General features: G+C 39.1%; 2 protein-coding genes across 10 annotated transcripts; one reads left to right on the top strand and one right to left on the bottom strand.

Moving 5' to 3' along the window:
• The first annotated feature begins 1,367 nt into the window (after positions 1-1,367).
• On the top strand, positions 1,368-12,320 carry cyb5r4 (cytochrome b5 reductase 4). 4 transcript variants are annotated; one of them, XM_088306790.1, is made up of 16 exons: positions 1,368-1,721; positions 2,525-2,652; positions 2,723-2,876; positions 3,535-3,635; positions 3,778-3,862; positions 4,584-4,662; positions 4,759-4,816; positions 5,471-5,564; positions 5,715-5,747; positions 6,320-6,442; positions 6,933-7,073; positions 7,533-7,679; positions 8,851-9,001; positions 9,177-9,263; positions 10,476-10,637; positions 10,758-12,320. In XM_088306790.1, exons 1-16 carry the CDS (start codon positions 1,544-1,546, stop codon positions 10,810-10,812), a joined length of 1,776 nt encoding a protein of 591 aa, XP_088162916.1. In that variant the 5' UTR covers positions 1,368-1,543; the 3' UTR covers positions 10,813-12,320. The 4 variants fall into 4 exon arrangements, with proteins under 4 accessions (XP_088162916.1, XP_088162917.1, XP_088162919.1 ...); XM_088306791.1 differs by having other exon boundaries at positions 1,369-1,721; positions 2,528-2,652; XM_088306793.1 differs by lacking the exon at positions 1,368-1,721 and adding an exon at positions 1,905-2,089 and having other exon boundaries at positions 2,528-2,652.
• cep162 (centrosomal protein 162) lies at positions 11,199-27,419 on the bottom strand. 6 transcript variants are annotated; one of them, XM_088306784.1, is made up of 28 exons: positions 27,275-27,419; positions 26,468-26,535; positions 25,944-26,067; positions 24,751-24,907; positions 23,988-24,049; positions 23,858-23,907; positions 23,408-23,438; positions 22,779-22,850; positions 22,318-22,524; positions 21,920-21,965; positions 21,256-21,526; positions 20,513-20,714; positions 20,196-20,299; positions 19,664-19,783; positions 19,206-19,337; positions 18,517-18,629; positions 18,248-18,323; positions 18,042-18,168; positions 17,776-17,924; positions 16,758-16,853; positions 16,408-16,668; positions 15,737-15,946; positions 15,188-15,485; positions 14,805-14,937; positions 14,593-14,734; positions 14,388-14,486; positions 13,718-13,852; positions 11,200-12,901 (listed from the first exon to the last, which is right to left on the bottom strand). In XM_088306784.1, the coding sequence occupies exons 2-28, from the start codon at positions 26,516-26,518 to the stop codon at positions 12,725-12,727; spliced, it is 3,645 nt and encodes a 1,214-aa protein (XP_088162910.1). In that variant the 5' UTR covers positions 26,519-26,535; positions 27,275-27,419; the 3' UTR covers positions 11,200-12,724. The 6 variants fall into 6 exon arrangements, with proteins under 6 accessions (XP_088162913.1, XP_088162915.1, XP_088162910.1 ...); XM_088306785.1 differs by lacking the exon at positions 27,275-27,419 and adding an exon at positions 26,879-26,979; XM_088306786.1 differs by having other exon boundaries at positions 11,201-12,901; positions 16,408-16,647.
• Positions 27,420-27,966: the final 547 nt, after the last annotated feature.

Here is a 27,966-nt window from a genome sequence, read left to right as displayed (position 1 = left end):
CAGGCAAGGGGCCAGAGACAATTACTCGATGCCGACTCATCTTTCTGGCGAGATCACAAGTCCTTGCTATGTTTTTCTTTGTGATCTCTGATTGCTTCATCCTAGTGTCATTGGAGCCAACGTGTATCACTATATCTGAATAGCTAGCGTTGTTTGCACAGCGCTGGTGTATAGGTGTCTTGCGCGCTAGCTCCATAAGATTAGCTTCTATGTCGGGTGCTCTGGCCCCAGGAATACACATTACTGTGGCTGGATTTTCAAGCTTAATGTTGCGGGTAATGGAGTCACCTATCACTAAGGTGCGGGAGCCATGAGACCGAGGTGGAATGGAACTGCTATGTGTCTTAACAGGCTCACCGCGATTAGCAAGCCGTTTACGGCCAATGCTAACCAGACTAGCAGGTTGGCTACAACCCGTGCTAACAGTCGTGTCCGCCACGTTTACGCTTACCACATTACTCTGCTCTAGCTGGCGGACACGTCCCTCTAGCAGGGAGAGTCTTTCCATGAGAAAGGTGCAAGTGTTGCATGTGGTGGTGCACGAAACCATAGTTGCGTTTACTCGCCCGGTGGATAAAAGCGGAGGAAAAGATGTCGCGCCGAAAGTGACCCTTGAACAACATTTTTCTCCACCATTTGAAGGGATCACATAGAATAGTCAAAATGACAAAGACTAGCAAACTATTAGCTTCAGGAGTTTATAGACGGTCTGAAGTTATCTACGAGTCTAACGTTTGTGTGAAGCCAATCAGCAAGAAGCTCTCACAAAGTCCCTCTAATTGAATAAAGGATGGATTGAAGAGGTTACACTTTGCCAAACAACTCATTGAATGGCAAACTTTTGCATATATCTTTGCCCGTGCATTGTCCAGGTTTTTGTTGTGGAAGCGGGACCCTGGGGGTCTTAGGGGCCCCTACAGAGTTTTATGCAGTAAAATCATTCAAATTTGCTGCCTGGCAAAATAGACAATACTGAACTGGAAAATTATTATTATTATTTTTTTTTTATCTAAAACGCAATATCCACTTATGTGAGCGATTTGCCAAGTGCCACGGGGTCACATTTGATCTTTTACACTTATATCTTAATTTTAGACTGAAACAAAAATTTAACGTTGTATAAGTATGATGTTGGTTGTTGACCTTTACTAAAAAAAAATAAACAAATGAAAAATAGACATCGTGTTTCCGTATTAGCACTTTTACACAACAGCGAACGGATGTTTTCCTCACACAGAAGTGTAGCACTGAGGCCCTCTGCTGGGCATTTTAAACAGTACACCCAAAAAACAACAACAAAAAAACAAACAATTGCTGAACTGCTACTGCAACTCAAAAACATGCAGCCAAGAGAAACGCCGTCTATCTATAAACGCATATACAAGATATTAAGGTAGACAATATAGTCCAGTAAGGAATCAAGAATGATGAACTTTTGAGAACTCTGTTTTTGGTCCAAAAACCCTACCAACGTGTGGAGTCTTTTTTTTTTTAAGTTACAGTAATCCATTTAACAGATTAGCATTTGAGTGACAGGCTTTAGATGCTTGGTTGGCTTCAAAGGATCGCTGCATTACAAATAAGACGGTCAGGCTACCATGCGTGTACAATGTCTGATGAAAAAGGCAAAGATTCTGAAGATGATGACGGTAGTGACATTGACAGCGAGTCGGATGGCCAAGGTTCATTTTTCAGTACATTTTTGACCAATTTCTTTAACGGTATGTATTTGATTTACTTTTACTAACCTTTCGTAATGCAGATAATTACGCTATTGCATGGAAAATACAATCTATTGCAGTCGGTGTACACTTTTTGAAAAACATTTGCGTGACAAGCTCATCTTTTCCAACCTTCTTGTTTTGTGTTTTTTACGGGCAACCTCCTTGTTTTTTGTTTTTTTTGGGGGGGCAACCTCCTTGGTCATCGTGTCTCTGGCCATTAAGTGACGTCATCTTTAATTGCCATAAACGCGAGATGACAAGATGGAGATGTCTCCAAACAATTTGCCCCGTCTTCGCTCCTCGCTTGTCCTTCTCGTCTTCGAGTGGGATATAGGCAGGGTCCATGGGTATTAAAGACAGAGGAGGTACTAAAAAAAAAAGAAATGAGATATGGTCAGAAACTCGTGGTCTGCGGCAGAAACCCCAGATGATGTCCAAGTTTCGTCGCAGAGTGATGACGTTTCAATGTTGGTTATGTGTAACATGCGTCGAAGAATGTAGTTCTAGTACAAATTAATTGCCCATTGACTTTTTCATTGAGTTTAATCGGGAGGTTTCGCATGTCACGCTTTACACATGTAGCCGAGAAATTATGTTATTGACACGCTTCATATTTTGAGTATCTCAGCTCATTTCCTAGGTTAGCGTAGCATTGTAGCTCACTTGTATTGCTCAACTGTGTTGACAGAGATGTTTCAGGAGGGGGGCAATTTTGAAAGTCACCCATTTGTCTCGCATCAAGGTTGAACGCGTTTTCGCTTTCATTTGATACTGGGTGACATAACAACGGTTTGTTCAAGTAGATTCTCTTCGAAAGTCGTGGTGCCTGCGAGGCATTCGCAACATGTTGAACATTCCAACTCAGGCGTTCCCTGCGCCCAGTTCCCAGCAGCGAGTCGCTCGACCTGGCGAGTCGGGGAGGACCAAGGTAACAGAAATAATTAATGACACATTTACTAGAAATAATGGATAATGATAACACGTCCTTGAAATTGTAGGTTGCCCTGAAACCAGGCCATAGTCTTATGGACTGGATTCGGTTCTCCAAAAGTGGAAAAGATCTAACCGGCTTGAGGGGGCGTCTGATTGAAGTTACCCATGAAGAACTGCAGAAACACAACACCAGGAATGACTGCTGGACCTGTATACGAGGTAAGCACTCCCTAACTGTCACAAGAGATGTCAACTTGAGGACTCTTATGGTAAAGATTGTGACTAAAAGGACCTCAAGTTCTATTACTTTGAGTCGGACTTACGGGCATTCACCGGTAGGGCATAAAATGAACCTTTTTGCGACCAGTGGTTTCCCATTGTTACTGTCAGTTAACATTTCACGTGTCACACTTTTATTATTGTATAATAGGGGTTATACCCAACCAACTTTGACATTCTGTAAAACAGGTTGAAGCACTTGAGAAAATTACATATTGTACGGTTAGCATCCTTTCTCACTGGTTCAGCATGTTAGTATATTTATGTGGGTGTTGGTGGTTTTCTCAAAGAAAAGGGGAAAAGGGGAGCAGCACTCCAATGGATACATGCACAGAACAATGATAAAAAGGTAAACATTGCAAAGGGCAGATTCATCTAAATGTTGTTAAGACAACAACATACAGCAACACCTAATGCATGTAAGTAGCATCGACGCTCAAAGTACAAAAACTTTGCATGAAATCAGGAAAAAATGCACTCAAAATACTTTTACTCCTTTGTAGAATTTTTTCACATTGACCCTTAACAGCTGCGCCCTGGCTGATATTGACTGTCAGTTGTTGGCACTGATAACTGATTAAACATCTTATGTTTGTAGGTATGGTGTACAATGTCACCCCCTACATGGATTATCACCCCGGTGGAGAAGATGAGCTGATGAAGGCAGCAGGCATAGATGGCACTGACCTCTTTGACCAGGTTTGGACCTTTTCTGCTGTGTTCATGGTTCTATTTAAAATAGCGTTGCATGTACAATATATACCAGCTATACCATTTAAAATACAGTAGTTGGGATTTTTAAATCTTGTTGTAAGACTCAACAAAGTCTTTTTGTCCACAGGTCCATCGGTGGGTAAACTATGAGTCCATGTTGAAAGAGTGTCTGGTGGGCAGGATGGCTACGAAGCCCACCACAGCAATTAAAGGTATTTTCAATAGAGTAGATGGATTTACCCCACCCTGGATATGCAGTGGATAATGGATCGATAGAGGGATTAATGACAATACCACCTTTACAATTATGATAATAGTCCATTTTGTCGCTGGGGTATTTGAGTAATGCAGTGTTGTAGAACTGCAAAGCATCTTGGGATGGGAATTGAAAATAATTGAGTGATTCCGATTCATTTTCAACCATATCAGCCAGCCCTCATCGCAGCCAAACTGTTTTCTGGGTTTTGTCATGTGAAAGAAAAAAAATCAACTTGACTTCTACTCTAAGACACCGAAAACACTTTGTTGTCAAGGGATTGAAGGCATGATGAAACTATAACACGCAACTTCCCCTTGAGGTGAAGCAAACCCCCAAGGCTGCATGACTAACCCAATGAAATGTTTTTGAATCAATATGAGTATAAACTAATTCAATGAGTCACTTGTCAAAACTGAGTGAAAATAGATAGAATGATCGTTATCAAGGTCATTGCCCATCAGAAATTAAAAGGATGCATGTTTGTTTAACACATTTTAAATCTCCTGTGGCTCATTTGTTTCTGTTGTGTACCAATACAGAACTGCAATACATTAAAATAAGTGATAGATCACAAGCTGATAACAAGAAGACACCTTATTTAGACATGTTTTGTGATTAAAAAAACCAAACAATTTTTTATGTTATTTTTCATAATGTCCCCATTTTCTCCTCAGCAATGATCGCACCACCTCAACCAGTCTTCACTCCCTCAAACCAAGTGTCTGTTGTGGCCGTCAAAGACTCTCGACCTCGGTATAAGACGATGTTTACAAAAGAATTAAAAAACAATAACCATGTCAACTAATTTGTTTTCTTCTCTGGTGTCTCATCTGTGTGTTGTTTGTGCAGGTACGACTGGTTCCAAACTGCAACAACGGTTCATCTGGTTATTTATACCCAAAGGAAGGTAACTATTCATCTGCTGAGTACGAACGTTCAATGATCAAAACTACCAATGTGCCATTTTTTGAAAGGCACTTAACTTATTTTGTGTAACTTTATTTTGACACATTTAGAGTTGTTCTTTACACCCTTTCGCACATGAATTATTACTACCTACAGCAGGATTTTTAGGGGCATTCGTCCTTGTGGGGAAAGTAACTTTTGATTAGCTGTCCACAGTGGTGACAACTATTCTTGATCGGATGAGTCAGGTTGTGAGTCTCATGCAATTTGAACTGATACCTTGCCGAAAGTCAAGTGGTAAATATGTATTCTTATCATGGGCACAACACAATAACGTCAAGATTGAGCTCATTCCGATCATAATATGGGCCAGACAAATGCTAGGGACATTGCATTGAAAATGAGTAATAGTTTTCCGTCACTTCTTTCTGCCAACATTCAGACACATTTCAAACCAAGACATGTTGATACACAAAGCCTCAGCATCAGTCTTCAATAAAATAAATGCAATGGGATGCTTATGTGAAACACTTTGAGTACCATAGGTAGAAAAGCGTTATTCAAGTGATAGTCTATTTATTTATTAGGTTTTACACAATATTATAGTTTTTTTTATAGCATATAATAATAATAATAATTGTGATACTACCTTTAGATACCCAACTCTGGTTGTACCGTGGTTGATCTTGAGGCTGGCGCACTACGAGTAGAAGTGCTGCTTGGGAAAATGTCCTACATGGTACATTTACGTGAGTAGATATGGCAGTTGCAAATATATTATGTATGTTTTTTTTCATGCAAAAACAAATTTTGTAATTTTTTTCAGTGTGTTATAGAGGATGTTGTCAGTGTTAGAAATGTGTAATGGTTATGAAATCTTTTGTGTGATTTTGTTTTAGGTCTTTCAGAAAATGTTGTTGGAGACATTGCTGGTAAGATACTCCAAGTTGCATGAGATGAATTTTAGTTGATTTAACCTTTATGATCACCGTTTTTAACACGACACGTACAAAAAAAGCAATTCATGTGTGCTATGGAAATAAATTAGAAATGTTCATCAATGTTACTAAACAAGCTTTCAACACTTTCACTTTGTACAAGTAGTTCACATAAGATAAATGGTGTTAGCTTGATTCGCATTTTGAATAAAGCGAAGTCAATATTATATTCAGAATCCCCAAAAAATTTTGTTTCACTTTTCTGACTCGAGCCAGGTCAGCATTGCAAATCAAAACCTGTTCTCAATTGTCTGACCGTTATCGATAGATAAGGGCTTCAACATTCAATAAATGCAAACACTTGATTTTTCGCCCGTGTCTGAACTTTTTCACATTTGCAGACTACTTTAAAAAAAAAAATTAATAAAAAAATTCTGCACTGCAGCGGGAGTGCATACGATGAACCGCAATATAGCCGGGGGAAGACTGTAAAACATTTCCAGCAGATGTATAAGGGTGGATAAAGCTATTTTTAGTCTTACACTGTACTACCATTTTGTCAACAGTTCACACTGCCTTCTCCGTGGGAAAGATCCAGTTGACCATCCATAAGCGGGCAGAAGGAAAATGGTCAAGTTTTGGTCAGCCTTTGGAATTCCACAATACATTTTTAAGCAAAAAAGACAGAGGTGAGCTTGAAGTTTGTTGAAACGTGCATATTTTTTCAATTTCCTTTATCCTCATTAGGTTCACGGGTGAGCTGGACCTGACTTTAGTCAAGATTCATGTGCACACCGGAAAGGTCACTGTTCAATTACAGAGCACACATAGACAAACATTCACATTCACATCGATGGACAATTAAGAATGAATGAAGCTGCAGTGGATATTAAAAAGTCGACACACTGCTGCCGAAAAGCCGACGGCAAGATTATTGCAGCTGCAGAAATTTTTTTTCTTTAAAGTAGTCTGGCCATGTAGTATATGTGACAATCTCCTTTTTTCTCACATCTAGGCTTTAGCGTAGTAGTTTGGCAAGGCCTAATGAAATACTTCACATTTCATTTGAATACCATTATTTTGATGGCAATCCATAAACTTTGGAGAATCGGGAAGTGTAGCTGACACTTTTCCAAATCGCATCAGCTAACGTTGGATATGAAACACCTTTTTTTGCAGCTCTTTTCTTTCGGGATTGTGTGTTGGTGTCGAAGACTGAGGTGAACCATAACACGCATGTGTTTCAGTTGCAACTTCCACGTGGGACTGTCATGCATGTGCCTGTTGGGAAACACGTCTACCTCAAATCCCTCATTCAAGGTACCCAAAACCTTTTGGTCTCTGTGTAAAAGCAAAAAAAAAACACATTCTATGTGTGCATTTTTACAGTTTTTTTTTTTCTTTGAATATATTATTATTATTAATTTTGTGATCAAATCTATTGAACCAGAAAAGGGGCTTACTAATTATTCTCTGTTTCAGATGCTCAGTATAATATTGGTGAAATAGAATTATAAGAAGACAATAAATAAGTCACATGTATATACTCTTATATAATGTCTCACCTCCAAAGCACAAGTGTACCATTCAATCTTTGCATTTTCAATTGGCAATTAAAAAAAAAGGAGAAAAAAATCCCTTTATATGGAAGATGCTCTTGATTAAAACTAAGAACATTATTAATATCTACTCTTCCAGAGAAGGATGTACAAAAAAAAAATCCTAGTAGAGGCATTCATTTCCATTTGAAGATTTAACTTGTGTTTGCGCTTTAATCAGACGCAGAAGTGGTGCGACCATACACCCCAGTCGACCAGGGTCTTTCAATTGGCTCCAAAACCTCCTCAGAAAAAACAGACCTCTACCTCATGATCAAGGTTTATCCCGATGGAGTATTGACTCAACATCTCAACAGCTTACACATAGGTAAGCCTGCCATTTCACAAATGCAAGAGTGGGTGATGAATTTACAGTGCACTTCAAAAAACATTTAAATTAGCATATTTTAACATTGTTTTAATTCATCTAACAAATTTGTTTTAAAATAAAAATGTCTATGAAATTGTATGCAGTCATGACGCTGCTCTGAACCAGTAAAACAAACCAGAGCCCAGCTATTGCCAATCTGGGGTAATTTCTGACTTAAAATGAGAAGATAAAGTGCAATGTGTCTACTATAAAACCAAATTCGCTTCTACAATTGCCAAAGCAAGGTGACGTAAACATTGTTAGCTAATTTAATGCAGCCTATCCCCACTTGTTAGAGTATATTATAATGTCTCCACAGGTGGTCAAGGAAAGACGGCTACCGGTGCAATTACGATTGGTTAATTTAACAAACTGTAACAGAATAAACATATAATAAGCACATTTTATTATTCAGAACTGATCAAGGGTCTCAATGAGCCAACTTGAAGGAACAACTTCACTAAGACACACACAAAACTCACCAGGCCCTGGCATTTATAGATATTAAGAGTGTAGGATGTAATGATGACCACCAGAAATAGACAAAAATAATACAAGTACACACCTCACATGCATATTTTGTATGGTAGTATTATTGTTTGGAAATGCAAACTCAGCTTTTACAATTAGGCAAATCATTAATGGGATAATTGGGAGAATAAATGATAAAATATTTGATGGCTGCAATTTTCTTGAAAACCAATTTTTTAAAAAAAAATCCTTGGTTGAAGTGCTTTGAAAACAGTGACCATGTCAAAGTCAAAAAACGGTCAAGGCAAAACAAACACACACCAACTCTGGAATGACTGTCAGACAAGCGAAAGGCAGCTCCAATACCCTCCACAAGAATTGGAACCCCTGGCTCGGACGCGTTGAAAGACTTCAACATTTTGGTCCAATATTTTTTAAGGGAAAAACGTTTTTTTTTTTTTAAACAATTCGAAAGAAAATATCTTAATAATTATGTGGGGTGCTATATATGAATTATGACCCCGTCATGACACTTTGCTTAATTATTATTATTTTTTTAAACAACATTAATTTCACATGTAATGCTCAGTGAATTAATGTTTTTTGACCAACTGTTTTCAGGATGTTCATTGCAACTTTGTTTGCTCTAACTTTTTAGGTGACCATGTATCTGTTAGTGGTCCAGAGGGTACCTTCAGTCTCCGCCCCTTTCGTGATACCACAGTTCTCTACCTTTTAGCTGCAGGAACAGGCTTCACTCCAATGTCACGTCTCATTCGAGTGGCGCTACAGGACATCACCACCATCAGGTCTGTTTAATAAAAAAACATCCTCCTTGCATTTATGCGTTAATTAATTTAGCAAACCTATAGTCAGGAAATTGATTCAATCTAAACAGGCTTAGAAAAGGTATTTTCTGATATCCACAAGGAAGCACTGCTTCTATGAAAACTTCTGACCACAACTGTATGTGTTCATCCCCAGGAAAACCCAGTTGCTATTTTTTAACCGACGAGAAGAAGACATTCTGTGGGGAAGGGAACTGGATGAACTAACTGCTAATGACGAAAGGTACTGTAATAATTGTGGTACAAGCCTTTTATTAGCATGAGACTGTCAAAAGGTATAAAACTAACTTGGATGCTCTACATAAAGTGTTAGGGCAAGATTAAATGCAAACACAATTACAAAGACAAGAAACTGTACAGTGAGACACTACATTATAGATTCTATCGTTGCATAATTAATTACATCGTAGTACATGGTGAATAAAAGGTTCTAAACAGGCTAACAATAATTGCAGTGGTCACGTACAATATCCCCGACTAACTTTCAGGGAACAAAGAAGTTAGTAAACTGCTGTAATGGAAAATGTGGGTGTTGGTATGCATGGTGAGCAGAGAGCGAAGATAGGATTGGGTCTTGCCAATGGGTGTGTTTTGAACAAACAGGAGCCATTGTCTTCTTCTGTGCGAGGGAAGAGAGGGCCGCAAAACCAGACAGTACAGTTGACAGTGGTGGTGCACTGGTGACAAAGCGAAAGGCATCGTAGTATCTGGTGTCCAGCTTCCTGCTCACAAACGGTGCAGACGCTTTTCCTGCTTGCTCTCGCCCTTGCTTGTGTTATTCTGATGTTAGGTTTGTTTTTTCTTCTAAAGAAACCAAAAACAGTGACTCCAGGGTAGTTTTATATCTGTGGGACTGTACTTTTCTTTTTGTTAACTCCTCACCATAACGTGAGCATAGCCTGCTAATTAGCTTCCTGGAATTTGCCTGGAGCAATGCCTGACGATATGGGACTGTGGATAACAGGCAGAAATACTAACAAATTGAGGAATTTGTTTGGCATGCATTGAAAGTCTCTTGAATCCCAACGGGGAAACGGCCATGAACAGTGGCTGCAGGATAAAAAAACGGGAGCTCAAACATACAACTACTCAGAACACGGACATCAAGCTAAAAACAAAAAAAAAGCTTCACTTCTGCAAGACTGACTGACTCCCGGAAAGAATCGTCATTCCAGCACCAATGAAAGCTATGGAACGTTCTATAAGAAGATGCAGCCAATGACTGGGCCTCAAACACTGAGAAGAAAATCACGACTGAGCACCCAAAAGTGACATTTTTTATAGTCGTGGATATTGTCAAGCAGCACATTGGATGCTAAATAATTGTTTTGAGATTATTTTATGGTTCATTTAAGACCTGGGTTAAAACCAACCTGCTAACATCAAGGAATCTTTTAAAAGGCTCTGAATATTTGTGTTCATGTGACTCTGCCAGGTTCCAGGTGGAGCACGTTCTCTCGGAGCCAAGTGAAAGCTGGAGTGGCAGGAAGGGCCGTGTGGATGATACAATAATCAAGCATTTTCTCAGTAGGCCGGAGGGATCGAAGTGCTGTGTTTGTGTATGTGGCCCCACACTCTTTACAGAGCAGACAGTCAGGTATGTAACACTTGGAAAAAAACATTGGGATGACTTTCTGGGTTACTTTTTTTCTCGAGTATTTTTGTTTAGCCGACCTCTACTGTACAGATGAACCTGATTTTACTTTTCATTTGTCAGGTTGGTGAAGCAGCAAGGCTTCAGTGAGGAGGAGATCCATGCATTCCAGGGCTAATGTGCTCTGCTGCAAACCTGCAACGACTGAGCGTGCCTTCAATTGGCAATCAGACGGAACGTTAATTTATACTGTATGTGTGAGTAGAGGACAATCTATACACCAAAGTTGTGGTGATATGAACTCTTTCACTGCCAGCTGCTTTCAGAGTAGCCAACTCCACGTTGCCAGCCATTTTAGAGTACCTTGACTGATTTTGTTTTAATTCCCCTCTCAACCCACAGAGTGTTGTTTTATATATAAAAAAAAAAATTACAAGAAAGAATAGACTGTCGTCTGTCACCAGGGAAAAGCACAGTGAATTTGATGCCTTTTTATTTTCTTTAGTGACATATCTAACAGCTGATCAATTTTGCTCTGACCAACCAGACGATGGAAAAATGCCCAGGTCATCGAAGGCCAGCTTACTGGCTTATGAAAACAAAATTGAAATGAATCACAGTTGAGAATCTAGTTCAATGTATATCCGCTAACGCTACCAATTCTAAAGGCAGTACGTACACAGTAAATTACGTATAGTACCGGTACATTTTGCTCTAAAAAGACTAGATTTGGTAACTGGGGTAGAATTTGAGACTAAAATATTCTGAAAATCCATAAATCTGTACATTTTTCACTGCATATTTTACTCAGTATACTAGGACAAACTAAACTTTTTAGAGTAGAATGTACTCTACAAAATTTACTGTGCAAACGACAATCTGCTTTGACATAAAAAAATCCACACAAAATACATTGCAGGAAACAGTGGAGCCAAGAGAAACACTATGAAATAAATAGAACAGACTGTTTTTAATAATTTATTAACGTTATCATCGATCATATTAGAATTTCCGTTGTAAATGCCCGTGCTTCTACTCGTCGTCTTTAAGCAAACGAAGCCCAGATCTCTCACCACTGTTGAAAATAATGTCCTTCCACTCAGTAATTACGCACTACTTTGTGTCTACCACTTGAAATCCAAATAACATTATGGTTAGAATGGTAATGTGAAAAAGTTCAAGTATGAATTATTGTGCAAGCCACTGTATATCTTGCATAAGGGGGCAAACTTTGGCATGAACATTGTAAAACGGGATCTTATGACTTTTCTTTTTACAAAAGCTCTCTGCAAGGACCTGTTACTTTTATTCTTTTTAAACACGTTTTACTCTGCAGCCCTTTGAGATTGTTGAAATATAAAGTGCGTTAGAAAGAACATTATGTCAAGTTCAGGCAAAAGTTCTGAATGGTATTGAGATACAAATGAATGCAATTATGCTAACTAAGCAAGTACTGTATAGTGTATGCAAGCATAGCACTGAATCCGTTACAGTCCATGGATGGTCTTTATGCGTTAGTCGAACTGATTCTGCGGCAGATGGAAATGTAACTGTTGTGGAAAAAATGCCATGCGATATCATGCTGTCCTATTCACCCACGTAATTTATTTTTATATGGTAAAGAATTTCAATCTGATCGTACCAACTGTGTCAGTCGGTGCCCAATAAAACATGAATGACCTCAAACCAGTGGAGTGGAGCTCTTTTGTCCCGCGCATCATGATTGGAGCTCGGCGCCAACCGTTCTCCTTCAAAAGTTCAATAACGCTCAATCACATTTTTGTGTAAGATGATTGTGCCTCTAAAAACCAAGAAACAAAAACACTTGATTTGTAGTTCGACACTTCACTACAGACTTAAGTGTGAATTGCTAGCGTTGTGCAGAAGCCTCACATCTCCAAAGACAACGCTCAATAAAATGGCACTTTGGTTGAGCTGTTAACATTGTATCGTCAAAGAAAGTAGGCTTATTTCAACAAAAAAAAAAACAGTCAGTAACTAGCAACAACTAAAAGCATTAAAAAAAAAGTCAAAATTAAAAAAACTAATTTGTTTTTAAATAAGGTTGTAGTGCCAAAGTGATTTGGGATTCATGACTCCGGAGTAGGCAGGATCATGCCGTGTCTTTGCAGATGTCTTATGATATCCAAAATGGAGTCCAATTCCAACCGGAACGCGTCCAGCTCTTTGACTTTATCCACTGCAAGGCACTTCCAATGTTCCACTTGTGACTGCTGATCACCCTCGAGCCACGAACCTCCAATGATCTGTTTGAAGAATTTGGAGTGGTCACGGATCGCACATAGCTACTGTACAGACAGGCAGTGGGAGTGCTAGAGGCAAAAGAAAACGAGGTCAGTCTCAAAGGGCTGGGAGCATACTAAATTTTTACCAGCATTGTTTGAAACTTTTTTTGTTTGTTTTTTTCCCTCTGCATTTGAATGATTTTAAACAATCACAGTGATAGGAAATGTGTGTGGTAATGTATTGTTAGTATAAACACACATTTCATCAGAATATATCGAAATTGTGTTTAATATATATTTAAGTTCTCTCTTTAGTTTTTTTTTAATCTGTTTTGCATCATTGGTGCGGAATAAAGACAAACAGATGGACAGAGAGGGGAAGCGGCCGGCCTTTCTGCTTCAGATCCAGAAAGAGGCACAACCAGTTAAACATAACTGGCAAAGGGTAGATAATGACGTTGATGTACAAAGAGGACATTCTAGAGGTCAACATATTTTCCGTGACAATGAATGACTTTGGCGTACCAGCATATATGTGCTGACCAACCCAAAACACACAGTGAAGGAATAACAGTTCAGAGGCCACCTGTAAGTGAGTGATTAGCCGGTCAGATGTGGCCCGGGAGCCGCCTATTGAGATGTGACCGCATTACATCTTGATGTGTACAACTTCAGCCATGAAAGGCAGTGTACTTTTGTTTTCTCATGAATCTATACACTTTTAAAAAATGATTTAGATAACAATAGTTTACCTCATCATATCACAAAGTCCACCTCATTCCAACACCAATTTGTACCATGCGGATGCACATGATTGCACGTCTCAACCCAATCTACCTGGTTCAACTCTTGCTCTCTGTCTTGATGTTTCAGCTCCATGGAGAGGATCTTTGCCTCCAGGCTGCAAAGGAGTTTCCCTTCTGGACTCTGTGCTGCTTTGGCTTCCTTCAGTTCCTTTAACAGGCTGTTTAACTGAGAAAAAATATATAACATGGATAACTAAAATCAGATACAGAAAACAACAGAGACATCATGAGCATAAAAAGCCAGGTTTCCTCCAACAGCAATAAGGCAGCCGCTCATTTATGTTGAATGCATGACAAAGTTCCCGGATGTTTAACTTATTCCACACATAATCTGTAAAACTTTTGTCAGCCATCAAATGTTTAATGCAGCAATGTGCTCAAATGTGAATGAAAGTTAAATCAACCAAGCGTATTGTGTGCGGATGTGAAAAGCAAACAAGTTCTTGCAACTCAACATCTCAGTACAAAAGCAAGAAATTAATTGAGTATTGTGAGACAGGTGTGTACATGGCCAGGAAGATTTATATTTTCCTACAGTGACATCATTAAATGGTTTATATTAACGCTGCTAGATTAGTTCTCTTTGGCACATAGTTAAACAGGGGATTGGAGCAAGGACATTGTGTTGTGCTGTGACCCTCACCTCCCCCCCAAAAAACAAACAAAAAAAAAGGTAACGTAAGACAAATCAGAATGCCAACCTGAGCCTCCAATGCATCCTCTCGAGTTACAGAAACGGCAAGTGCTTCTTTGGCCCCATGCAGCTCTTTCACCTGATCTTGCAAAAGCTTTACCATGATCTACAGGAGGATGAATGTGCATCAATGAAAAAAAAAAAACATTTAGTGTTTGGGAAATGATTGATTCTTCTGAAAACACAAACGCAATGTGGTGTCATCTTATCACCTCTCGAGTGTTGAGTTCATTGGTAAGTTGGGCAACCTTGGAAGATGAGTGGTCCATGGCGTGAGTGACCCGCATGTGGTCCAATGCCTTGAGGTTTTCGGCCTTCAGAGAGGAAATCTGCTCCAAAAAGTCATCCCTTTGCCTGAACATAAAATTCATATTCAGTCATTCGAGTCCCGTCCTATCGTAGAGCTCGAAGGTTTTACACACACCTGCGCAGCTCCTCGTTAGCTTGTGCCACATCCGATTTCAGTGCCTCCGTTTGCTCCTCATTGTGAAGCGTGAGCTGCTTCATCTTTTCCCGCAGAGCGTCATTCTCCATCTGCACCTCAGTCATGTGACTCCCTGTGCAGTGTAATTACAGTATATAATAAAAGATGGGTCCAATTTTAAACGCTACACACGAAAATATACCAATGTACAACTATGCGGCGTGACAATCACAAAGTATCCGTCTCCACTAGATTACATCACCATATTTAATGCGGCCTTTCAAATTGTTATTGTTTTTAATTAAGGTTTAAATGTTAGTTTTCTCACTTGCACACAATAGCAGCTCAGACAAAAGGGAAACGTTCTCACATACATCCTGTACCTGTAAAGACTGTGGGCTGGCACGCTTTGTCACACTGAGCAGCAGGGAACGTTTCTTCCTGTGCAGATAATGCTGATTTGACCGAGGTCAGTTGTTGTTTGGTCTCTTTGGTTTTGGAGTTTTGTTGGAAGTTAGGGCCGGAGAGCATGTTCCTCCTCTCTTTCTGCAGTCTATCCACAGAACGGGTCAACTCCTTAATGGTTTGTGTTTTAGTAGCCAATTCTTGGTTGAGTCGAGTTATGCGGGCGCCATGTGCTTCCTCGGCTTGTCGCTGGTGTCGGGTTGGGCTGTGCAGGGTCTGCAAGGAATATATAAGACGTCTCTCTTATCACCACTAGGCCGGTGCCACTCATACTGTCCATGAATAATCAAGTACAGATTTTAAGCATCATTGTTAAAAAGTACAGAACTAGGGTCAAGGGTGAGTCAAATGTAATCACAGATGATTTTTGGCGAGAGGCCGGGGGATACTCTGAACTGGTCGCCAGCCGATTGCAGGCCATTTAGACTACCTTTGCATACACAACTTTGCAAATATTTAGCACTCACCTTGTGTTTGACTTGTTTCTTGAGAGTTTCAATCTGATCCTGAAGAAAAGTTTCCTTCTGCTCGTAGGCTTCCTTCACGTGCTGTAGCTCATCCTTCATTCTTTCAAATTGCGACATCCATGATTCAGTGCTCGACGCTGAAATTGCAGCCACCTCCCGTTTGCGCTTCAGCTGCTGCTCCAACTCAGAGATCTGTTGTTCGTACCGCAGCTAATCGGTGAGACACAGATGTGCAGTTTTGCATATTCATCTTTGCATTAACTTAACTTATATGGGCGTACATTAGATTATGAGGGAATAGATGTCATAGATGTAAGCATCGCCTCAATTCAGCACATTATGCCCTTCTCAAAGCAGGAGCAATGACAGCACATCATTATCATATACTGGGGTGCACAGAAATAGTGCACAGGTGTTCACTCTCTCTCTCTCTCTCTTCGTCTCTCTCTCTCTCACTCTCTTAGTCTCTCTCTCTCTCTCTTAGTCTCTCTCTCTCACTCTCTTAGTCTCTCTCTCTCTCTCTCTTAGTCTCTCTCTCTCTCTTTTAGTCTCTCTCCCTCTCTCTTAGTCGCTCTCTGTCTCTCTCACTCTCACCCTCACTCTCTTTCTCCCCCCCCCCCTCTCTAACCCCTAATCTCCCCCCCCCCTCTCCCTCCCAATTTGAGTTATACCTTGGTGTCCTGGAACAGTTTCTCCATAGAATGTAGATTTCGTTTGGCCTCTTCATCATGTCTCTCCATCTCCGCCTCAACATGTTGTATCCGATGCTCAAGCAGGATGTTGATGTCGTTAGATGCCGACTTCGTCCCAGTGGCCACATCCCCTTTAGGTTCAGCAGCGGCTGCAGCGGCGATGAGTGCCGATAAAGAGTTTGGGTTCCTGGATCTTAGTATGTGCTCCAGTTGCTTAACCTTTTCAAATGAAAAGGACTTCTAAGGAATGAACATTTCTAAATTTGATTGGAAAGAGACAGTAATGATTGTAACAAGCCCGACTATTACTTATTGTGTGTGAGCCAAACCTGCAGCTCCAAGTCCTTCATCCTTTTGAAGTCCACTGCTTTCTCCTTTGACTGTAGAACATTTCTTTTACCCACCTGGGCTTTCATGTTCTCTACCTGAAAATTAGATTTAAAACTTTACATAAATTGAATATAGCTGAGGCTGCCTGACCAAAACTGTACTTGGCCCATTCTCTCCATTGGCCGTAGCGTGCATTTAGTCGGCAATATTGCAGCAGCAAAAAAGACAAGACATGTTGGGGGTGTATGACATATTTGGCTATTATATTATTTTACCTATGATTTTAAGGTTTCATTCAGAGACGGGGAGTGGAGTGGGATTTTACAAAACATGAGGAGAATGTCTAGAGAAATTAATCCTAAATAGAGTATATTGGACGTCCTCGAGTCAATTAATGGAGCCCAGAGTTCAAATTAAACACGGTGAACTTGCATTCTGCTGTTATGCTGCACACAAATTAAATAAACTGCCCACAGAAGTGAAGTCAACCCCGAGTTTAAATGCTTTAAATGCAAAAAAAATATATGTTTTGTTATTTTAAAAACCTGTATTTCTCCAGTTTTTGGCATTAAAAACTGGATCAAGGCTACTTCATCATATGATATCTAATTATTATTAAGGCCTAACTAATGTGGATTTTATGGTAATATGAGAGGATGGAGAAGGATCAATTCACACATAATAACGTTCTGTCAGCCATGCATATCTTTTCCTTCCTGCCTATACCTTATGGACAGCGTTCTCTGTTGAATGAAAAGTAATATTATATTGCCGTTTATAATCGTCAAAATTATTATTATTTTGAAAAAGCCTAATATTGGTGCATTCCATTGGCTGGCAATTTAATCACCTGGGCCCTAATTATTATACATTATTGCATAATTGCATTTATCTGGTGCAAGCGCACATGAGAAGTCCAAAGCGTTACACTGTAAATTACGTTTAAATAGGACACATTTTTGGCTACTTTATTCATCTCTTGTAGTTCAGAGTACAGTTGCTCGGGCAGCAACTAACCTTCTCTTTAAGTAGATTAACCTCTGCTGTAGCAGCCTTCAGTCGCTCTGCATCTCTTCTGGACAACACTTCCTGGTTTTCTGTAAACCGCTGGAGCTGCGTCTTTAGTGCAGTGACTTCTTCTGTGCACGTATCCTTTGGTACACTGACTGGCATATTTAAAAAGCATAGCAACTCACAATACACATTTGTGGGTTACTCAAAAGAGTGTAGTATCAAATCTGCTCATTCCTGCTGGGACATTAACTGTTCGTCATCAGTCCTACCAGAGGTGGCGATTGTCTGCGCTTTAGCCATCTCTCGATCCTTCCTGATCAGATCCATGTCCAGATGCAGAGCCTGGTTCTCCTGCTTTAGTCTGTGAATGTCTTCCGACAGTTTGCCCTCATTCATCTACTCACAGGAAACATTTTAATGATTCGTCAGGATGTTCCAAGTATACTAAAGACGTAAGTGCGTGATAGATACTTGCCTGATATTTACTAATGTCAGCTAATAACTCTTTGATACGATGATCTAATGAGCATGATGATTTACTGAGCTGCTTTCTGAATGAGGTGAAAAAGATGGTCTTTAAATGTGAAATACACACAATGGTTGAAGACAAAAAGTACCATTTGCACTTTTTAAAAATTCACAACACTTCTTATTGTTTAAACAACAACAGCAAAAAAAACACCTTTCACCTTCAAAAACAGTCACTGTTGCTTTGCCAATGCCACACGCGTGTAATTAACCTACCTTGTGAAAACCAGCTCACTTTGAAGTCTTTGGTTTTCATGGAACATGGCTTGCTCGTCGGCTGTGCTCTTGGCCCGCTGAGCTTTCAACTGCAAGTACAGCTTCTCGTTCTCCTGTAAAATGTCATCCCATATCAGACAAACAAAACTACTTGGCTAGTGCTAACTAGTTAGTAAGCTACTGTTATAATCGGTTATAAAAATGCATGGGGAGGTTAGTTAATATTAAGTAAGTTTGATTAAGTGAAGGTCAAATAGGAATATTTTTTTTCACAAGAGAGGGGGGTGGCCCGAAAATTATGTTAAATCTCGCCTGATGTTGAAATTACTCGCATATAAATGAAATAATTCCACAATTATTCAAACAGTAACACGAGAAAAATAAATTATGTAACACAATAGTTAGCACGACTCTATTTCTGTACTCTCTGAAGCTTTTCCATCCTTTCATCGCTAAAGTCGCGGCTGAGCCTGAGCCTACCCCAGATAACTTTTGGGCAAGAGGCGGAGTACACCCTGGACTGGTTGCCAGTCAACTGCAGTTTGATACACAACTGGGAGCACTAACATGCTTCTGCATCCCAATGAACGGTAGTAGAAAAATGTAGGTATTTAAAGGTAAAAAAAAAAAAATGGACTGAAGAAAAAGTATTTATGACATTCAAAAAAGGAGATTTCAAGAGTGCTTACCTGTTGATAACCTTGAATGATTACCTCCTGATCTCTTATATCTTTATTAATCTGTTGGAGAGTCTTCTCAGCCGTAGGATCTGCCGTCTCTGTCAGTCTAACCCTTTTACAGGCTTCTTCTGCACTATGCAACTACGATGTGGGGGGGGGGGACACCACAGATTGCGGTTTAAACATTTTCAATCACAGCTATTAGCATAAATTTCCAATTTCCTCCTCCCTCTCTCTGTATATTCATTTTTAAAGGAGGTATATATATTACATAAAATGTTGGGCAAGATTTTAGCCCGTTCAGCTATATATAGTCCGAGAACCTCAAGGAGTTACCTCAAGGAAGCAAGAAGTAACATAAGTAGCCATTTATCAATGTTTGACCAATCTCAAACCTTGATTAATCCCAATTTCTGACCCCTCAAAATGTTTTAATACTTTGATTATATTTTTCCATGTTGATCAACCTTGCTCTGCAGGACATAGTTGTGCTGTTGGAGCTCCTCTTTCTGTTGGGTCATTATTTGCAGTTCCTCATCCTTCTGGGTCAGCTGACCTTTTAGCTCTTCCACCAGAGACATGCCCTTCTGGACATTAAAGAAACAAAAGGAGAAATGGCAGAATGCAAACTCAGTTAACTGCTAAAAGGTCCTATTCTACCTGGGGGGAAAAAAACAACTCAATATCAATTATAACCTTGATTTTGCAATAATTCCATGGAAAGCATCTACTGCTTAAGTGGCAAATTATGCAGCATGCACAACAAGCATGTTTACACATCAGGCCATTCCATTCTGAGGGCATTAAAATCATTTGCAACTGGACTGCTCTGATTATGTTAGATCTTTCTCCTCACATGCAAGCAGACATGCACAACACTAACCCGAGTATTGGTGAGGGAGACCAACTATTCATCCCCTAAATTTGCGGTACGTGGGAATAAATGAAGTAGTAGATTCTGATATTTATATGACAAAGACTGGAAGGCAAAAGTCATACGTCTGTTACTTCCTGGCAACTGTTTGCGGCCATCTGCTGTTGAAGGACATTCACTAATGACTGGACAGAGACCACAAGCTCACTGCTCATTTTTAGATCTGGGTCTGCAAAAAAAAAAAGAAAAAAAAAAAAGGAAATTAAGGTACAGCATTAATGTTGAGCTGAATGTATTCAATTAATTAACAGAGAGCATGTCAAGAAAATCATCACTAAAAACATGTTTTATTTTATTGCATTTACATCTACAGCTTCAGAGTTATGTTGAGCATCAAATAAACTATTTTTTTAGTCTTTTGTGTGTGAATATCAGTATTAACCTGTCTTGTTGTCTTTTTCTTTGTTTTTCACAGTTTTGACGGCGGGCTTTGATGCTTGGGGAGCAGAAGATTTGGTTGCAGCAGCACTTTTATTTACTCTTGTCAGCCTTTTAGCCTCAACTTTCCGGACTGCTGGAGTTGCCACAAATGGCTTTCTCACTGACAACGTTGAGGGAGGATTACTGGGACAGCGACGGGGGTGCTGAGAAAAAAATACAGAGAATATGTCTAGATGTTCGTTTTGACTGCAGTGAATGTGATGAGCAAATCGAACCTGGCTGAGTTGATGTATTCAGACAAATGCAGTGCATTCATCTTTATAACACCTTTGAATTTTAATGACTTTTAAAGTGGTACAATTAGAAATTTGGCCCCCCACAGGTGTGGCTACTGCCCTGGGATGAGTGTGTGAGTGCGAATGACTAACTTGGCTAAGTGGAACAGAAAATAAGGTCAACACAAAATGATTCAGTCCCTAAATTATGATGAATAATTTAAAAAACATTTGCGATGCCCGGAAACATGTTTAACTACATTTGAAATAGGAATACTAATAAGGTTTATATATATATGGCATAGTCTGCAGGTGCTGAAACACAAATATGTGGGGTCCAATGTATAAAATTCAAATGACAGGTCAGCAGATTGTGTTCAACCTCAAACGTTCCACTATACGTCACACCACACCCACATTTTCAAATAAGACATCTGCGATACTATCCAGAATTTTCAAATCATCTCACAGGTTCTTTCTTCTCTTTGCCAGGCTGAGAAGCCGTGGAAGGAGAACGGATGTTCTGTTCCTGCATCAGCCTCTCTACTTCTTCTCTGATGCGCCATGTCAGGCCAAAGTTTGAATGATCTGGGTGGATGGACGGAGAGCTTTCCAACGTCTTTAGTCCTTTCAACTTCATTTCCTCTGTCTTCGCTGGGGGTTCATGGTGTTCCTCACTTTTGGTCATAACGGGAAAAGTTCTGTCTAATGGACGGGAAGGCTCCTCCTTGTCATGTTCACTATGATCAAATGACAAACGAAGATGATGATATTAACCAAGTCAAAAAAATGATACATATTCAGAGTAATGGCACAATTAAGCATAATTCACAAATTATCCTACATTGAGCGCATGCAGGCAGAGCAGCAACTATGGCTAAAGTGTAACTCGCAGTTTCTAATTTCGAGCATTTCTACAACTAGTAAAACTGGTCATTCTAACTGGAACAGCTGACAAAAAAAGTGGAAGTAAACTGCATTATAAAATCACATTTTCATTTACAGTCTTATTTTAGGTAACCATTGAGTAAGAAAAATGTTAAAGTCAGTATTAGTTTGTCTGTGAGGTGCATTCTTAATTATTATAAACATTTTTGAGTGTCTGATTGCGGAGAAGTTTGTGTATCACTAACCTGACTGGTCGGATGGGTCGCATCAATTCTTCAGCAGTAGGTAATTCTAGATAAAGAATAGAAATATATATTGTACCTCTAGTTAGAACCAGGCTTGGATATGCATGCTGAATTTTTAGATTATTACGAATTCACATCATAGGTTACATGATGACAATTTATGGCTAGTGATAACTTTAGCACAAACAGCACTTAGGACACTAAACTACAACTATAGCTACTACAAACTAATTTTCATTTTTTGCCCATAACTCACAATTGCCGCACCACAAATGATTTGTGTTCTATGTTATAAAGAATTAAATACGTTGGTCATTAATCTGGAATGCAAATGTTGCATCTTAATTCTTGCGTCAGACTGTTAACATATTGGCAAAATACAGTTCATAATAGGATACCAGACTCATTGGTAGAGGCACATTCAGGAGACTTTGCGGCTTGCTGACGTTTGGAGGACAAAGCGATTGGTCTATTGTTGCTCTCGTTCGATTCCGGTGACAAACGATGGTTTTTAAGGTCATCGGAATCCTCCCCGGCATTAATCTGTCTGTATGCATTGTGAAGAGCATCCATCTCAGACCCTGCACTTTGTCCATAGACCGGGTCTGGCAAAAAAAAAGCAAACATGTTATGCCCTTCTCACAATCAAGATATTTATAATAGTTTTTTTTTTTCATATGCACACTTGGGAAAACTGATGTCAAAAAAAGAGTATCTCACAGAGGTCACTGAAATAACTGAAAAGGACTCAATGAAAATCAGCAATAGGATTAGTGAAAAATAATAATGAACATGGACTGAACCAAAACGATGGTAACCTTGAACTAAAAGGACGCAAATTATGCATGCTGCATGTTACCGATGTCTTGAGATCCTGGTGCTTCTTGAATTCTGCCTTCCAGCTGTCCTTGAGCATCATTATATGGACTATCTAGCGAAAACAAAACCAATGTTAAACTGATCAAGACATTGATATATCATAACTTGCTTGCTAAAAAAAACAAACCCGTGTAGTGTAAATGTGTTCAAAACATTTCTCAACGTCAACCTCCCTTCTATTTACATACCGAAACAGGGTAATCAAAACATCTTTTTATAGGGCCTAAAGTCCCAGACAGTGCCTTTGCTGACTACGCTTGTACCAGTTTAGCAGTGGCTGTGAAGCATTTGCTAAATATGATTCATGATAATGGAAGTAAGAACACTTCCAAATCACAATGGAAATGCGCTATCAAATCTGTAATATATAAAGCTGAAAGATCGAGACAAGTCTCTACTACGAAGTCCACACACTGAACTAGTTTGCACCTCTTTCAGTGTGCAAACCAACGACAGGAATTACTTTTTCATTTTGTCCTGTTTGATAAAAATTGTGTACAGTAGTTGTATTTTTTTACACTTCTGCACATGAGGCCAAAAATGCATTTTACAAAATGGTGTTCAATTAGAGTTAAATCCATTGTGTATCTTTTTTTTTTTTTGCCTTACCTTTTATATCCACTGGAGACATTCTAAATTTCTGGGGGAGGGGGGGAAACAATCCAAAGAATTAAATATATTTTCCCTTACAATTTCATTTCATGAAAAACAAGCAAGAAGCTATTATAAACATAAAGACTAGTGCCGTCGTCAGCTATGAAATCAAATGAGCCTTTGCAGAGTTCGCAACAATATCTGATTCAAACAACGATGACAGTTCATGCTTGCACAAAGAGGACAGCAACCAGCTCATTCATACACTGATGACACACCACATGGAGCAATTCGAGATTCTTTCCGTAGCAATATGTAAGTTGACGGTGAAAGCAAGGCAAGCAGACTTGCAAAATATCAACTTAGAGAGGGTCCGTTGCACTAAAATGGCATTGTGCTGTCCTGTCCAAGATTAACCCAACAACTTCTCACGTCAAATTGTATCAGATGTAAAAAATAACAAACCTTTATTTCAACGTCCTCATCTTCAAAATCCTTACTGCACTGTGGCAAACCTTTGAACGTGGAGAAAGGAAAGATGTGATGGAAGCACTCGGACAAGGACAAATTAGCCAAATAAATCCATCCCGCTTACATGGAGAACCTCCAATCTTGTTTTGGTCATCATTCTTCAGAACCGGTGACTCCTCAGCATTCCTGCAGAGATGATAGCCATTCTTGTTACAATGTACAGGAATATCCAAAATTGTTCATGCTTGACATATTATGCATTAAAGTATTAACTTTAATTGCTTCTATGGTTAGCTGGGACTTACGCAGGCAAAGAGTGGCAAGAAAAAATGTAATAAGTTAAATTATTCATATCCTTAATCAATACAAGCGGCGTATGGTAAATTGTAAAAAAATCAGTAAGCTCCAATTTGTCACCAATACTAAAGTTAGTGAACTTTTTTTTCCTGCATGTCCGCCGCACAGTTCAGAGGCACAGCGTTTGGTTCCAGTTCTGGTCTTCCTGTGTGGAGTTTGCATGTTCTCCCCGTGCTTGTGTGGGTTTATCTCCGGCTCAGATAATGGATGTATACTTAGTACACAGTCTCAAAATAATTCTTTTCATATTTCTTATATTTATTTTCTAATAAAGATGCGTATGTTTCCAGCAAATTTTCAAGAGTGTCCAACTCCGGTCCAGTTTTTGATGTCTCCCTACTCCTACACACAGATTCAAATGATCAGGATCATTATCAGGCTCCTCAGCGCTTACTGATGATCTGATATTCAAGTGGATTATATTTTCATAGATACAAGATGTTTATTGCCAGTAAAACTCACAAACCAAATGGTTTTCACAAATTTTGTGGAGTGATTTAGTTTCATGTTTTGCGTTTAATTTTACGTACCTGAGGTCAATAGCAGGAGTGGAACTTGTGCTGTCAATCTCTTTGTTCAACTGGCAATAATCTATATTTGATGAAGCACCTGCTTCAAGTTCTCCAAAGAACTTGGCCTTTTCCTCTTCTTCCATCAAAGTGTCCAATCCCTCACTTGAGTTTAGACCTGTCATAAGCATAAGCACACACAATGTACCGTATGTTGATAAATTTTACAGATGTACGACTTATAACAATCAGCAGGGATGATATACAACTTGTCTTTTTTTTTCCAATGTATTTTAAATTCCAGTCTTGCTTAGAATTCATTTCAGTATGCTGATGTAGCGTCTGTACTTTTGTACACAAAGTCTTCCGCAAACATTATCTTGTCATACCTTAGACGAGCAGACTCAATGAGGTCGCAATGCATTTCCTCGCACAATTAGGGTCCCCACGGACGATAGTGCCCTACGCATGCTACGTGTACTCTGCGTATAGGGAGCAGTGGCCCTGCTCACATATACCAAACCAGTGCAAAGCTACTCAAAATAATGTAATCATAGATCTAAGTCCATATAGAAAGGTACCTGTGTACGGATTGGAAGTTAGCCTATTGCTACTAAGTGGCTCTTGGGACCGTGAGCAAGCATACCATACCATCCCATTCAAATCGCTTTATAACCAGCAAACATGAACAATATGGACAATGTCAGCATAAGGGGATAATAGAACACAATTATTAATTATTACGGGAGCTAAGATGCTGTGTAAGAATAGCCAACACATCCAAATTGAGGCACACATTGATCCAGTGAGAATCCAATGAGTAATTGTGATGCTTGAGCTCACTATGGAAAAAAATTGAAGGTCTCATAAATAACGGAAAACAACTTGAAGCTGCATCATGTTAAGAATGCCAATTGTGAAATGTGGGCACTTTTTTTAAATGAATGTGTAATCTGATTGCCTGATGATGATGCAATGACATCATCAGCGCTTCGTCTTCGCTTTCATGTTAGATGAAATGATTCGAAGTTTTTTGCCGCACATCAAATCATTCCAATCTTATTTCCTATGGAAAATATCTGTTAAATTTGTTCCAATGGTTAGAATATATAGATTAATGGCGCTGCTGGACAGTAAATTTACAGTAGGAGAATATACACATATTTACATAAACAAATTAAAACATTTAATTATTAAGTGTTAAATTGCTTTACCTGTTCCAATTTCACTGCTGTATTTGTTTCCTTTCCACTGTGACACGGTATGTTTCGGGGATTGATGACTACTTTTAGCAGATGGCAGCTTGACATGTAAATCCCATGAGTCATCTGAAACCGACTGAAAGGTAATCATGGTCAGTGTGAGGCATATCTTTCTAACTATGCTTTATTTTTAGTTAAAATTAGAGCCGCAATAATTAATCAACAACTAATTGATGATCACATTATTTGATAATTATATTTGACAAAATTATTAATCAATCAAGGTATCTTCCTTTTTTTAATTTCAAATAGTCAAAAAATCCACAGAATTTCAGCAGTAAATATTCGCCAATTTCTGTAGTCATCCATGAAAGCATTCTGATTATCTTTATGTTGAATCACACCAAAACGTTTGATGAACATTGATCAACGTTTTTTATTTTTCTGACATGTTACAGACTTAAACCAGGAACTGAATCATAACTGTATGCTTGTGTTCCACACTGTCAATTTGAAATAATTACCTATCTACTTACCCCTTTGAAGAACAGTTCATCCAGCTTTTCTTTGGCCTTATTTTGATACATGATGATGCTCTAAACTCCTGGCAACGAGAATAAGAAGGACAACATTTAAGTGTGTATGTAAATTTCACAGTTTGCATTTTCACCCCACACTTGTGAAATTTCTCTGTTTACTCTGTTTACTATGGTTTCCTACCACAGTCCAAAAACATGCATGGTAAACTGGAGACTGATTTGTGCGCTAAGGCAGTGTCTTCCAAATTTGACTGAGCCTTGAAAAATTGCATCCTGCTCATTTAAAAAGCCATGTTACATTGCAAACCAAATAAAGACATTTCAAAGATTTTTTTATGACAGATATGTATGTATTAGACACAAAAGACCAACTCCATCGAGTGTTAATGACAAATAATGACAGCATACCCTCTCACACATCCATGCACAGGTTTGATTGTGAACCGGATAAGAACCGGATAAAACAATTTCGTCCGACAGTTGGGAATTTGTGAAAATAACTAAATAAATATAAAACACGTTTGTAATTGTCATTTGTCCAAATCGACATCCCATCCTACATTTAATTAATTGTTTAAACTACAACGATCAATACAAGGACACGCGCTGCGTGGTCATCAATCTATGCAGAAGGTAGAGTCTTTAAGAAGAAATTCCTACTGTATAAGATGGTGTAAAAATATCAGTGACGTTTGGGAAGTTGGTTGTACGTTAGCCAACAACATTTATATTGCACAAAAGTCATTCCCTACTGTGTTGAACTTCTATTTTAGTAAGTATGGTCATAGTTGCAATTCTACTCACAAAATATCCGACAACTCCGTCAGATAAACACACGCACAAAATATGCCCTTCCTGGTTACTTCGACGCTTTGATAATTCGCGCCATAGACATGATATATTTGATTGGGATGCTCAGTTTCTGCGATCGTCAGTGCATCCGCCATATTTGGTGTGGCATAGCGGAACTAGAACTAATGCAACAGAACAGACTGAACTTTATAAAGCGTATTTCTACACTACGTACATGTACAGTTCATCATTTCTCACACACACGCGAATTTATTTGCTAACAGACGGGCAGCAAAACAGTCAGATGTGATTTTTAATATGATTAATATAAAAGTTAACTGATAAATATGGAATTTCGCTATTTAACATTTAATTGCACCAATCAGGAAGCAAAAACTAGCCCGAATTTGTGTGGGCGGACTCTGGACAAAACACATTAAAAATGTAACTTACAAAGTTAATAAATAGAACAGTAATGTTGCGCCGTTGCTTTGAACAAATGACTGCTGCAAGATGGCGGTCCCTCGACGTATTATCCGTCAAGAATTGAGGTATTTAGTTTCAATATGTATTGTTTTCGCGACACCAACCCGGCGAAACGTTTGCTCAGATTGGCTACGAGAAACGCGTCATAGAAGAGGACAGCCAATGAACTCAAAGGTGGCGAGACCATGTGCTTTCATGATGTGAATGAATGTTGTTAT

The sequence above is a fragment of the Idiotropiscis lumnitzeri genome, chromosome 10 (assembly GCF_059441095.1).
Source record: "Idiotropiscis lumnitzeri isolate Australia: NSW breed Sydney's pygmy pipehorse chromosome 10, RoL_Ilum_1.0, whole genome shotgun sequence".
In the NCBI taxonomy this organism is placed as follows: Eukaryota; Metazoa; Chordata; class Actinopteri; order Syngnathiformes; family Syngnathidae; genus Idiotropiscis; species Idiotropiscis lumnitzeri.
The sequence above is the reverse complement of the archived record's forward strand: the minus strand, read 5'-3'. Positions and strand labels throughout refer to the sequence as shown.